At 37.1% G+C, this 14135-nt stretch overlaps 2 protein-coding genes across 4 annotated transcripts; both read right to left on the reverse strand.

Moving 5' to 3' along the window:
* Nucleotides 1–427: 427 nt before the first annotated feature.
* LOC130743208 (disease resistance protein RPM1-like) lies at nt 428–4857 on the reverse strand. 3 transcript variants are annotated; one of them, XM_057595344.1, is made up of 4 exons: nt 4706–4847; nt 4424–4552; nt 935–3807; nt 428–737 (listed from the first exon to the last, which is right to left on the reverse strand). In XM_057595344.1, the coding sequence occupies exon 3, from the start codon at nt 3749–3751 to the stop codon at nt 950–952; it is 2802 nt and encodes a 933-aa protein (XP_057451327.1). In that variant the 5' UTR covers nt 3752–3807; nt 4424–4552; nt 4706–4847; the 3' UTR covers nt 428–737; nt 935–949. The 3 variants fall into 3 exon arrangements, with proteins under 3 accessions (XP_057451327.1, XP_057451329.1, XP_057451328.1); XM_057595346.1 differs by having other exon boundaries at nt 4420–4552; XM_057595345.1 differs by lacking the exon at nt 4424–4552 and having other exon boundaries at nt 4706–4857.
* A 1372-nt stretch (nt 4858–6229) lies between these two features.
* LOC130748130 (disease resistance protein RPM1-like) lies at nt 6230–11452 on the reverse strand. The gene is made up of 3 exons (XM_057601286.1): nt 11191–11452; nt 6802–9695; nt 6230–6523 (listed from the first exon to the last, which is right to left on the reverse strand). Exon 2 carries the CDS (start codon nt 9628–9630, stop codon nt 6817–6819), a length of 2814 nt encoding a protein of 937 aa, XP_057457269.1. The 5' UTR covers nt 9631–9695; nt 11191–11452; the 3' UTR covers nt 6230–6523; nt 6802–6816.
* Between the last annotated feature and the right edge of the window lie 2683 nt (nt 11453–14135).

The raw sequence follows: 14135 nt of genomic DNA on the forward strand, positions 1-14135 counted from the left end.
TGACGGGAAGGTATTCCGGTTTTTTTCACTATTTCCTACCCCACTCACCGCCCCTCAGGCTTAAAAAATGTCTTTTCCGGGCAAAAGTGCCCAATCTACAAAGCATTGAAAGAAGAGCTATGTTGAGTTCTTGGCTATGAGTGTTCTCATCCAGTAAAGGATGGGAAAGGTAAGGGGCAACATGCTCTGGGGACTCAGGGTTTGGAAATATCATAAATTATTTTTAATTGCTTAACATCGGATTTGGTGACATCATTTTCTGTCACTAAAATATTCATCATTAATTTCATCACAGATTTTTAGCTACTGATTTTAGCTATTGACTTAGTTAAGAATTTTGTGATAGAATTTTCTTTCACTAAATATGTATCATTGAACCCGTCAAAATATGAATAATAATTTTCTAAAAAATAGAGTTTTCCCAATATTATTGTGACATTTATCATCTCCCATGGTATTATTTCTGATAGATAGTTCAATATACAATGCAAACTAGGAAATGACCTAAACATCATAAGAAAATGAACAAAATTGCATCAACATAGTCACTTCATTGAAAAATAAAAGACGCACACAACAGTGACAGGAATAGAAAATGCCCCTGAAAACATTAATAACTATCAAAGAAATTCATGAGGTTCATTTGTATTGAGGCAGTATGACCCCAATAGTTTACTTCAAAATGGTCGTGTTGTGCACAACATTCCTAGTTCCATCCACGTTGAGAAATGAGAAGCCTACAAATTTACAGAACAACATGAAAATTTAAGAGTTGATACATTAATAGCGTGTTTGAATACACGGTTAAACTTTATAAAATCATTTCTCCCCTCAACATGGAAAGCTAATTGCGTGCATATCATGAAATGAGCAATACAAGACATTGGTGAGTACTGAGTATAAACTTAAGTATGCTGTTAGAAGAAAAGAGTACCTTGAAATTTTGTATTCATGTATCTCTCGGATGATGAATGGTGCGATAGTTGTAGTCGCGAAAATTTGGACCAACCTTTTCTCTAATCGATACCATCTGCACATGTTTGATGACCCAATACTTAGGTCCATGATCTGGATCAATGCTTTGGTTGAACTCATGTGACATATCAGTCAAATACAAAGTTTCAAGGCTTTTTAGTAGGTGAAAGCTCGATGGCATCTCCTTTAGTTGAGGCAAGCGCATCAATAGAAGCCGTTCAAGAGCAGGTAAAGCTCCGTTTTCTATAACAATGGAGCTAACTTCATTCAAGTCTACAAGATATAGTCTCTTCAGTTTCTGAAATCCAACTTCAAAATGCAATGACTCACCAACATATGCTTCGCGTGCGATTGAGAGACGCAATAAATTCGGTAGATCTTTAAGTGACTTCAGTTGATCATCCTTCAACTTGGAAAAATGAATTGACAATCTAACAAGATACTGAAGCCTTGTGACCCAGTCTGGTAACTTGTCTAAGCGACCAAAGAAGTGAAGTTTCCGAAGGTGATGGAGAGATGAAATACGCTGCAAATCTATGGTTTCGTCTTCTGTAATGGCACTCACAGAAAGAGACTCAAGACAACTCATATCTTGCATTGAGTCACATAAAGCATTTCCGAACTCTGTCCTTACATTCTTTAAACCCAACTTCCTTAATTGCTTCAACTTTCTCAGCTCTGTTATCAGGTTCAATCCACCATGGTCTGCCTCCACATGATAAAGCTTTTGTAGAGATGTCAAGTTTCCGATACTTCCATTCAACCGCACTCCAGTTTCACCATGAATCGTATTACTTCTATTTCTGAAGTAAACTAGAAGATAGCGCAACTTTTTGAGTTTGTATATCTGGCTAGGCAACTCCTGCACTAGTGTGTTTCTAAGATCCAAGGTCTCTAGGTTCAGCAGTTTACCAATGGATTTCGGAATGCACTTAACTTTTGTTTTCCTTAAGCTCAAGTACCTTAAGTGAAAAATATTCCCCAAATCATCAGGAACAGAATTCAAAGATGTAGCTTCCAAATCCAACACTTTCAAAAGCTTAGACTTTACAAAGAACTTACTGAACAATTCATCTGGCCTCCCACTAGCTTCAAATATGTAAATGGACCTGATATGTGAGTATTGTCCAATGTTGCCAAGCACATCACAAGAATCAGTTGCTATGGCCAAGCGTCGAGCTGTCATCACATCAGGGGATGGATGATCATCTTTAAGAACAACACGACAAAAGCACAAGTCTTTCGCTTTTCCTACGATCATTTGATATAGCAAATCATGGACTCGGCAACTTGAAGCCTTACCGTCGTAGTCAACTTCAACTTGAACCAAGCTTCTGTGGATCAGCTCTGTCAAGTATCGTTCAGCAACTTCCTCCAATGTTGTTGTTTCCTCCTCATTTGTAATAAATCCCTCAGCTATCCATTGTCTAACCAATCTCATGCATCTGATAGAATAGTCCTCCGGATATATACCAAAATACAAGAAACATGATTTCAAATAATGGGGCAAATCATCATAACTGAGGGCTAAGATTCTTGTCAAACTAGTTAAATGGGGATTTCGCCCTAACTCAAAGCTAAGGTTTTGGCATAGTCTTTTCCATTCAAACACAGTTTTCTCTTTTGTTGACAAAAGACCCCCAATGGCCACAATTGCAAGGGGTAACCCCTCACATTTTTTAGCAATTTCACTAGACATCTCTTCTAGCTCTGGTGGACAATTTCCATTGAAATCAAACTGAAACGCCTTCTTGCAGAAGAGTTCCCATGCTTTACTTGGAGGCAAGGGTTGCAACTTGTGCACCCGAACAAGAGATGATTTCTTACAATAATTTGCAACCTCCAAGTTCCTGGTTGTGATTACTATCCTACTTCCCATGTTATCAAGTGTAGCAAGTTGGATCTCATCCCAAAATTCTACTTTCCATACATCATCAAAGACTATTACATACCTCTTCTCCTGCAAGTAACTCCTCATTTCAGCTACAAGTGAAACGGTATTCATGGTGTTTATGGCTCCAGGAAACGGCTCATTGGTCTCAGTATAGAATTGTTTTAGTACGTCCCGCAACAAGGCTTCTACTGTGTATGTTTGAGAGACTGTGATGAAAGCACGTGTATCGAAGTGCCCTTTCACCTTTTGATTGTCAAAAACATTCTTGGTAAGAGTGGTTTTCCCGAGTCCTCCCATTCCAACCACTGAAATCACAGTGCGCGCAGCAGATCCGTCCACTAACCAATCAACCAATTGCTTCCTTGGGCTGTCAAATCCCACAACTTCAGCTTCTTCAATGAAAAGGGAAACCATTCGAGGGTCATGCCATTTGCCACCTCTTGATCCATGTTCAAGTGAGGGCTTGCAGTTGTACATTTCACCTCTATCTTTGAGTGCTCTAACTGATTCCTTAATGTCCTTAATCTCGGATGCTATCCGATGAAGAGGCTTTACTGTTGTGATCGTGTGAGAAATTTTTTGGAGGAAAGCTGAGTATCCAGCATGATGAGTCCCTTGTGCTACATAAATATTGTACTCAGCAATGACATCTTCTATACGAAAAGACAATTCTCTCAGCTGCTTCACCCAAGTTTTTATTCCATCTTTTGAACTCCCTTCATCTGAAGCCTTCCTATCTGCATCTTTGAGGAAGGCTAAAATGATTTCTAGTTCATCTTTTATGTCAGCAAATTCTTTGTGAACGCCTTTCAACAGAGCTCCTTTTTCTTTCAAGAGTTGAAAAATTTGCTCCAGAGCAAACGAAATTGCAGCTTCTGCCATTTGCTTCGTATCCTTATTTCATTCACCTCATCTTGGTTGCTTGCAAATCCTTAATTCTGCATATCAAGCAGGCACTTAATTGTAAGATACTAGCAAAGACTCGATTGAGGAAGAAAATTTACTGTCAAAAGGGAAAATAAACGAATATGGACTAAAGTTTAATTAATTTGCAATAATTTTACCAATCAATCTACCAGGCATATGGTCAACAAAAACAGATGCAATGGAGTTCTACCAGAAGCCAAAATTTCAATGAAATCCATTTAAAGCACCATGTCTATCAGATGATAAATAATGGCGGGGGGGGGGGGGAAGTATGTGTGAAAGCTTAAATAAATAGCTTATGACCTACCTATAAGCTTTTTTGAGCTTATCTTCAAAAGCGGTTCGTATTAGCTTATTAGTAAGTACTTATACCTATATATAGGATGAGTTTGCATAAACAGCTTATTAAAGCGCTTATTCATAAGGAAATTTGAGAAATTGAAAATAGTTTATAGGTAAGGATAAGCTCTTATTCATAAGTTCATCAAAACAGCTTATGAAAATAAGCTGAAAACAGCTTATAGGTACGTCATGAGCTATTTACATAAGCTCTTCCATACACTTAACTAAGCGCTTATGCTATAAGATAAGCTCAAATAAGTTCTTCCAGACGAGGTTATAACCTACGTTGAGCTTATTTCAATAAGCTTCTCAAATTAGCTTATGAATAACCACAATCCAGTGGTCCAATGACAGCGGTGGATCATACCATAGCACTTCCAATCAACCAAACAGTTAGTTAACTGAAACTGATACCTACACAACAATGTTATACAAGATTAAAATCACTGAAATTCATATTAAAATCCATTCTATCAGCAACATACAAGCCAATAAACAGTTGACAAAAAACAGAATCAACTGAAAACGAAAATTCAAAAACCAAGGAAAGAGAGGGATGAAACTAACCATTTCTTTTTTCTGGGCTTGCGATGATAACAACGGAAAGTAACTGCCTACGATGGATGGTGAGGGAGGAGAAAACAATGAATGAAAGTCAAAGATGAAGAAGATTTGTGTGGAACAGAAATGAATAACTTAGTGAGGTGACATGATAAAAACATCTCCAATGGTAGTATCTAATGTTAAATACATACTTATATGAGTATCTATTACCATTGAAGTACATATTCAATTCCAACATGACAAAGATAAGTATGTGGAAATAGATACTCTACACTAGACTTGAAAAGTGAACTTGTATTTATTACAAGCACTTACAACTAATATAATTAGATTATATAATTAATTAAAATAGAGATAAATAATAAAATATATAAATGTGATATTGATGGTAGGATCTACTATAGAAACTTTTAAGAGTTGTTGGGTTGAAGTAAAAAGTTAGTAAAGTGGTGTAGATGATGTGGCATTATGAAAAATTGTAAAAAATAAGTTTAGATATTTTAGTGAGTATGATGGATGTAGATGCTCTAAGTAAGTGTGGAATTATAAATCACAAAAGCAGGTAGCACGTCATCACTATTCAGTCCAGTCCAACTTGCTGACTTCTTTTTACTTGCATTTGAACATGGAAATAGAGATCAAAAACCAAAATGATCTAAGCTAGTTAGTTAGTTTAAAAAATAGTATTATTTATGGATTTTAAAAATTGCGTTCAAACCATTTTACTACCTCTTTTCCTATATAACTGTCAAGAGAAAAAAGAAACACACATATTAAGGAGTGTAATTAATTTTATTAATTTTTATGGAAGTGTATTATTTGTTTTCCTATTTCACTTTTTAAAATGCATTTTATCTTTTCTCATTTATTGTTCCCGTAACGTCATTTCTTGAAAAAATCATCATTTAATGCTTTCTTGAAACTTAAGTGAACAGATATATAGAGACAAAAAAAATTTCTTCAAAGTGGACAGTCAATAAGGAAAATCGTGCTAAATGTAATTGGATATAAGAGAAGAGTTAACTCATCATACAATTTTGGCTTTATAAATAAACAAATTACATTTTTAGACAACATAGTTTAAACTTGCTTAATTTTCTCATCATACATTTTTTTCTCTTTTCTTTTGAACTCACAGTATATAAATACAAGCTATATGGTATGTCCTATTTATACTGATACAAGCTATAAAACAATGAAATTTACATATAATTTTAAATTTCCCGTGCAAGGCACGAGTCATAAACTAGTACTGATACAAGTCGCTTGAATTGGCAACTAACAGACAACTATCAATATTTTTTTAAAGAAAAACTTTTATTGAATTAAAAGGGAGTCGAGATACAAGTCCTCTCAACAATGGACAACAACGTCAATAATAAAACCAAGAACGAAAAGCAACGAAATATTTCACCTATGTTGTTCGAATTTTCCAAGGTAGAAGAGAACTATAAACTAAGTTTAAATGCCTTCAAACTATAGAGCCTTGGACTTCAACTTCTTTGCTTGATCTTATAGATTTCAAACTTTTATATGCCCTCGATCCGAATCAAAGAAGTAGTGAACTTTTTGGGTTAACAACTATAGACTACGCAAATTAGGAAGTAAGCTAAAACACCATAAGAAACAGAATAAAAGTGCATTAACATATCCACTTCATCAAAAAATAAAAGATGCACTGAGGAAGTATGACCCCAATAGTTTACTTCATTTAGGGATTGAAAAGCACAAAATAAGAATGAAGAAACAACAAATGCTCCTGTTGTGCACAGCAGCATATTGAGAATCCGAAACTTTCATGTTCCATCCACATTGAGAAGCCTACAAATTTATAGAATTTGAAAAAGTTAGGAGTTGATATACTAGTAATTTCATAAAGCCTACAAATCCACACTTACACTTTTTAGAATAATTTCTGTGAAAAGCTACCATATTTCCAATCACACTAAGTATTCTTTTGTATCGAAAAAGTGCGTGCAAATCATGAAAGGAGCTTATAAGAAACACTTTGCATTGGTAAACATAATCTAATGAAAATGGATCTAGTATGCTGTTAGAGAATGTCAAAAAAAAAGTATGCTATTAGAGGAAAAGAGTACCTTGTAATTTTTGATTCATATATCCCTTGGATGATGAATAGTGCGATGGTTGTAGTCCCGAATATTTGGACCAAACTGTTCTCTAATCGATACCAACTGCACATGCTTGATGACCCAGTACTTAGGTCCATGTTCTGGATCAACGCTTTGATTGAACTCATGTGGCATATCAGTCAAATACAAAATTTCAAGGCTTTTAAGTAGGTGAAAGCTTGACGGCATGTCCTTAAGTTGGGGCAAGCGCCTCAATAAAAGTCGTTCAAGAGCAGGTAAAGCTCCATTGTCTATAACAATAGAGTTCACTTCATTCAAGTCTGTAAGATATAGCCTCTTCAATTTCTGAAATCCCATTTCAAAATGCAATGACTCACCAACATATGCATCACGTCCAATCGAGAGACGCATCAAATTTGGTAGATCTTTAAGTGACTTCAGTTGATCACCCTTCAACTTGGAAAAATGAATTGACAACCTAACAAGATACTCGAGCCTTGTGACCCAGTCTGGCAACATGTCTAAGCGACCAAACAAGTGAAGTTTTCGAAGCTGAAGTAGAGATGAAATAAGCTGCAAATCTATGGTTTCATCTTGAGCTATGGCACTGACAGAAAGAGATTCAAGGCAACTCATCTCTTGTATTGAGTCGCATAAAGCATTTCCGAACTCCCTCCTTACATTCTTTAACCCCAACTTCCTTAATTGCTTCAACTTTCTCAGTTCTGTTATGAGGTTCAATCCATCATGGTCTGCCTCCACATGATAAAGCTTTTGTAGAGATGTCAAGTTTCCGATACTTCCATTCAACCGCACTCCAGTTTCACCATGAATCGTATTACTCCTAGGAATCCTATCTCTATAGTAAACTAGAAGATGGCGTAATTTTTTAAGCTTGCATATCTGGATTGGCAACTCCTGCACTAGTGTTCCTCTAAGATCTAAGGTCTCAAGGTTCTGCAGTTTACCAAAGGATTTTGGAATACACCTAACATTTGTTTTCCTTAAGCTCAAGTACCTTAGGTGAAAAATATTCCCCAAATCATTAGGAACATAATTCAATGATGCAGCTTCCAAATCCAACACTTTCAAAAGCTTAGACTTAACAAAGAACTTACTGAACAAGTACTCTGGCCACCCACCTGCTTCAAAAATGTAAATGGACCTCACATTTGAGTATTGTTCTCCAAGGTTGCTAAGCACATCAAAAGAATCAGTTGCTATGGCTAAGCGTCGAGCTGTTACACCAGGGGTTGGTTGATCATCTTCAAGAACAACACGAGAAAAGCTCAAGTCTTTCACTTTTCCTACGATCATTTGATGTAGCAAATCATGGACTCGGCAAATTGAAGCTTTACCATCGAAGTTAACTAAAGAGACTTGAACCAAGCTTCTGTGGATCAGCTCTGTCAAGTATTGTTCAGCTACTTCCTCCAAAGTTGTTTCCTCCTCATTTATAACAAACCCCTCAGCTACCCATTGTCTAACCAATCTCATGCATCTGATAGGATAGTCCTCTGGATATATACCAAAATACAAGAAACATGATTTGAGATAAGGGGGCAAGTCATCATAACTGAGGGCTAAGATTCTTGTCAAACTAGTTAAATGGGGATTTCTCCTCAGCTCAAAGTTAAGGTTTTGGCATAGTATTTTCCATTCAAACACAGTTTTGTCTTTGGTTGACAAAAGACCCCCAATGGCCACAATTGCAAGTGGTAACCCCTCACATTTTTTAGCAATTTCACTAGACATCTCTTCTAGCTCTGGTGGACAATTTCCATTGAGATCAAACTGAAACGCCTTCTTGCAGAAGAGTTCCCATGCTTTATTTGAAGGCAAGGGTTGCAACTTGTGCACGCGAACAAGAGATGATTTCTTACAATAATATGCAACCTCCAAGTTCCTGGTTGTGATTACTATCCTACTTCCCATGTTGTTATCAAGTGTAGCAAGTTGGATCTCATCCCAAAATTCTAACTTCCATATGTCATCAAAGACTATTACATACCTCTTGTCCTGCAAGTAACGCCTCATTTCAGCTACAAGTGAAATGGTATCCATGGTGCGTATGGCGGCAGGAAGCGGCTCATTGGTCTCCATATAGAATTGCTTTAGTACATTCCTCAATAATGCTTCTACAGTGTATGTTTGAGAAACTGTGATGATAGCACGTGTATCAAAATGCCCTTTCACCTTTTGGTTGTCAAAAACATTCTTGGCAAGGGTGGTTTTCCCGAGCCCTCCCATTCCAACCACTGAAATCACGGTGCGCGCAGCAGATCCGTCCACTAACCAATCAACCAGTTGATTCCTTGGGCCCTCAAATCCTACAACTTCAGCTTCTTCAATGAAAAGGGAAACCATTCGAGGGTCATGCCATCTGCCACTTCGTGATCCATGTTCAAGTGAGTAGTGAAAGTTGTACCTTTCACTTCTTTCTTTGATTACTCGAACAGATTCCTTAATGTCTTGAATCTCCGATGCTATCTGAAGAAGAGGCTTTACTGTTGTGATCATGTGAGAAATCTTTTGAATAAAATTTTTGAATCCAACTTGATGGGTTCCCTGTGCCACATAAATATTGCACTCAGCAATGACATCTTCTATGCGAAAAGACAATTCTCTCAGCTGCTTAACCCAAGTTTGTATCCCATCTTTTGAACTCCCTTCATCTGCAGCCTTTCTATCTGCATCTTTGAGGAAGGCTACAATACTTTCTAGCTCATTTTTCATGTCTGCAAATTCTTTGTGAACGCCTTTCAGCAGAGCTCCTTTCTCTTTCAAGAGCTGGAGAACTTGCCCCAGAGCAAATGAAATTGCAGCTTCTGCCATTTTGCTTTGTATAATTGTATCCTTATTTCTTTCCCATCATCTTGGTCGCTTCCAAATCTTTAATTCTGCAAATCAAACATGCATTTAATTTATAATAACTTGAAAAGAAACTAGCAAAGATTCTATTGAAGAAGGAAATTTATGGTCAAAACTCAAAAGGGAAAATAAATGAATATGGACTAATGTTTAACTAATTAGCAACAATCTTACCAATCAATATACCATATACCCGGCAGAGGTAAAAAAAGAACAGATGCAAATGAGTTCTACCAAAAGCCAAAATTTCAATAAATCTATTTAAAGCACCACGCCTACTTCATGAGAAAGAATGAGGAAAAAATGAATAATTTGTACTTGGAGGGAAAATGAAAATGAAAAGAATGAGTACTTTGGAGGCCAAGGACAGCTATATTTGGATAAGCATTAGCACTAGTGCAAACCGATATTAGCACTCACTACAAGGCTAAAAAGTGAACGTAGCTCTTTGGATAGTGATTAAAGTCCTTTACACTCACCTGCTATCCAAACACAATCGTAAACCCATGGAATGAGCAAATAATTACATGATAAATAATGGCAATGAAAAATGTATCCATGAAATTTAGACCAGAAAATTCAACAGAAAACGCTCCAAAGATTAAGCATACCACATGTTCTGATAATCAAGTAGTTCAGAAACAGTGGTGGATCCATACCATAGCACTTCCAATCAGCCAACCAGTTCAATTAAACTGATCGCTACTGAACAATGCTATACAAGATTAAACACTGGATCCCATGTTAAAATCAAAACTATCAGCATGAGACAAGCCAATAATTAGTAGGTGAAAAACAAATGACAAAAACTCATGAATAATCCTTCGATTTTGCAGTGTTCTATCAGACCGATCACCAATCCAACTCAAACTAGACAAAACAACATCTGCAACTGCTGAAAATGTATGTATAGAATGGTCATTTTATATGAGAAAATATCAATAAATCGTGATCAAAAGTACCATACATTTTTTAGGGGTTTTATATTCTTCTTTTTTTGAAGAAAACTTCAAATCACTCATAGATTTGTACTTCTGGTTGGGAACACTTCAGTTCAGTTCAGTTCTCTCTTTTCTGTTTTATGAGAATTCAGAGTTCCATGGAAAGACAAAACAAAAAGGAAATTGCTCACCCATTTTCATTTTCTCGATACTCAATATTACCGTACTTATATGTGCTGGAACCAATTACACACCGCATTTATAGGTGCGGAACACATTTTACATTTCGTACACTAAAAGTACCGAAGGGGATAATATGAATATCTAAAGATGTGACATTAAAATAGACAATTTCTTTAGTACCATTTCAAAATAGGACGGTTTCATACCCTTTGCTTTGATTTGCCGTGGTTTTATAATTTGTAACAATTTTTTAAAATTTCAACTTAGTCTTTTATTGTCTAAATAATATGAACTGCAGGGTACTGAACCTCTCATTTTCAGAGGGTACCGAAGCTACGCACTAAAATCAATTCTCAAGCAAAAATATTTGAGGAAAAAGAAAAGAGGGAATGAAACTAACCATATTTATTTCTGGGCTTGCGAGGACAGCACTGGAACTTAACAGCCTTGGATGGTGAGGGAGGATATCTAGGAATGGTTCTTCACCTTCTCTTTCTCTACTACTATGTGAAGGTCGTGCAAGAAAGGAGAAAAAAAGGGGTTATTGTCGAGTCCTAGAAGTTGACTTAATTAAAGAAAGAAGTAAAGCTGGCCAACTTGCAGAATTCTTCTTCCTTCTACGCTTGCAGAACATGACTTCCAATTTAATATATCACTGAAATATGACAGATACAATCTAGCATGTAACATACATGAGTAATGAATAATTCCTCTTCCATCTCTATTTCACACATTTTTCTTCTTATTTCTCTGCATTTTCTGTCACATCACAAATCATAAATCATATAACTCATTTCTTTCTTTTCTCTTATTTGTAGATATCAATTTTTAAGCAAACATTATTATTCCTTTGTAATATTGTTTAGAGATTATAAAATGAAGGCTTAATTCCAGTTTGGGCCCCTGATGTTTCAAGAATGGGCGATCCGCACCCCCCGTGTATAAAAGTTGCGGTCAAGCTCCCCTTTGTTACAAAACTGTGCTAACGAAGCCCTTCCGTTAGCTTCCGTCTGTTGACCAAACGGAAATTGGTTGCAGTAGTTAGAAATTTGGTTTGTTATGAGGAAATTCTCCAACCGTGATGGCTCAGGTAGTGGCTTGAAAATGGGGTTTGAAGGATCTTCCTCAGGCAAAGGCTCCTCCCCAGCAGCTTTGTGTGCCATGTTCTGTGTCCTTCTCTTTTTCATCTTCAACATCTTTCAAAACCCAGATTTCAGAAGCATCACCCCCAACCACCAGATCTGACCCTTGTTTAATGAGAAAAAAAGTTGAAAGCTTTAAGCTTTTCAACCCAAATTCAGATGAGAAGAGGGATTTGAGGAGGCAAAAATTATTCAATTATTCATCATCATCTTCAAAATGCAACCCATCAGCAACCCATCCCCACCCAGAACCCAGAACTCACCCCACCCCATCCCCAAAACTCACTCCATCGAAACCCACCCCCACCGATCAAAATCCCATCGAGCCCACCACCACCATCGCCCCCAACCACCAAATCCCAAAAACCAACCCCTCAAAAATCCATTGCAACCCACCCTCACCATCGCCCCCAACCAAAGCTCCATCTTCAAACCCCCAAATACAACAGCCAACCCACAAAATCATACACCCTGAAATCTAGAAAAATCAGAACAAGAATAAGAATAGGAGAAAGAGACCCACCAACCCCCCAAAAACCCAGAAGCCCTCACCCACCCACCATACACCATGGGCTGGATCTCGTTCAGCAGCTATGACTCCGATCTATTTCTGTCACACCTTTTCCTCCTTCATCTCTGGGTTGTGGTGTTTACTGGGGTGGGGTTGGGTTTATGGGTGGTCGCGACTCAGTTTGCTGGGGGTGGGGTTGTTGGGGGAAAAAAGAGGAAGAGGTTCTCTGCGGGTGGGGTGAGTGTGTGGTTGTTGGGTGTGGTTCAGTTTGCAGGTTAGGATTTTGGTGGTGATGGGATTGGTGGTGGTGGTGGTGGGATGGAAGACGACGACAAGGAAGAAGAATAGCGTTAGGCAGAAGGTAAATGAAGAAGATGGTGTTGTTAGGGAGAGGAGAAAAGAGAGTGAGAGGTATTGGGTGAAGGATTTTGTGACGGATTATTTCCGTCACCAATTAGTAGCCTATATTTTATGAATTAAATAAGTGACACGTCAGCATTTCCGTTTGGTCAACTGACGGAGATGGACGGAAGGGCTTTAATCGACCGTTTTAGAAACATGAGGGAGTTTGACCGCACATTTTAAACACAGGGGATGCAGACCGCTCATTTGTGAAACATCAGGGGCCCAAACTGGAATTAAGCCTAAAATGAAATATTAAGCTTATTAATAATAATAATGTTGTGATCATTTTCAATTTTCACAATCAATTAGATAATCTAATATTTGTATTTTTAATAAGAAATTAAATTAATTTATTATCTAGTTTATTTACCTTGAAATTGTAATTAATTATAATGAAAATTATATTTAGGATAATGGGAAATTAAAGACCGATAGTCTCTATGAGTTATGTAATATGACTAAAGTAAATCACATGTCACATCGCTACATTTCACGCTTAAGATTTAATATATTATTATAATAGATTTCACAATGCATTGCTCAACACAATGGCAGCAACAGTAGTACACTGCATTTATAAAAAAAAACAGTAGTACACTGGGGTTCCAATTGACTACAACATTGCTCAAAGTCTTTTCATTTTTTTAACTTTAATGGTTTGGAATGATTTTATAATAAAATTTGTGGTGAAAAAAAGAGTTGATATTGGGTGGAGAGCGAGAAGGAGATGTTATTGCAGAGGGTGCCCAGTGGTGGTAATAATAGTAAAGGTTGCACAATCGTTTTGACGACATGAAAGTCTGTTGGGTGGTGATGGTTGATGGTGGCCAACAATGTCGTCGAACCATGGTTGGGTTTGTTGAGCGATAATGGTAGTGAAGGGCATCGCCGAAGAGAATTGTTTCAATAAATTTTTGGTCCCTCTAAAGTGAGCGAGATGTAGTTTTAGTCCCTTGCTAAAGAAACTTTTCTTCCCATTTTGTAACCCTAATTTCCCCTTCTCACTTGCGCCGGCTCATCCCTCTCTTGTCTCACTTGTTCCTGCACCAAGATGAAGCTGTCTGCAGGTACTAAAGAAGGAGGAGGAGGAGGTGGAGAGTGTATAAAGGAGATGCTCAAAAATGGGATTTCATTGACTACTGTTTGTGTTATTCATGATTATGGAAGATTGCAATTTTAGGGTTGTCTCAGAGTTGTCTTTTCTTTCTGCCTGTCATGGCTAATTGAGTAACAAACACAAAACTCTTCTTCAATTTTCTCTTCAGATTTTGAATTTTTTTCAGAATT

Source organism: Lotus japonicus, chromosome 3, assembly GCF_012489685.1.
Source record: "Lotus japonicus ecotype B-129 chromosome 3, LjGifu_v1.2".
NCBI lineage: Eukaryota > Viridiplantae > Streptophyta > Magnoliopsida > Fabales > Fabaceae > Lotus > Lotus japonicus.

What these genes read in the sequence shown, in the direction of transcription:
- LOC130743208 (XM_057595345.1), bottom strand. Translation starts at nt 3,751, where the DNA reads ATGGCAGAAGCTGCAATTTCGTTTGCTCTGGAGCAAATTTTTCAACTC.
- LOC130748130 (XM_057601286.1), bottom strand. Translation starts at nt 9,630, where the DNA reads ATGGCAGAAGCTGCAATTTCATTTGCTCTGGGGCAAGTTCTCCAGCTC.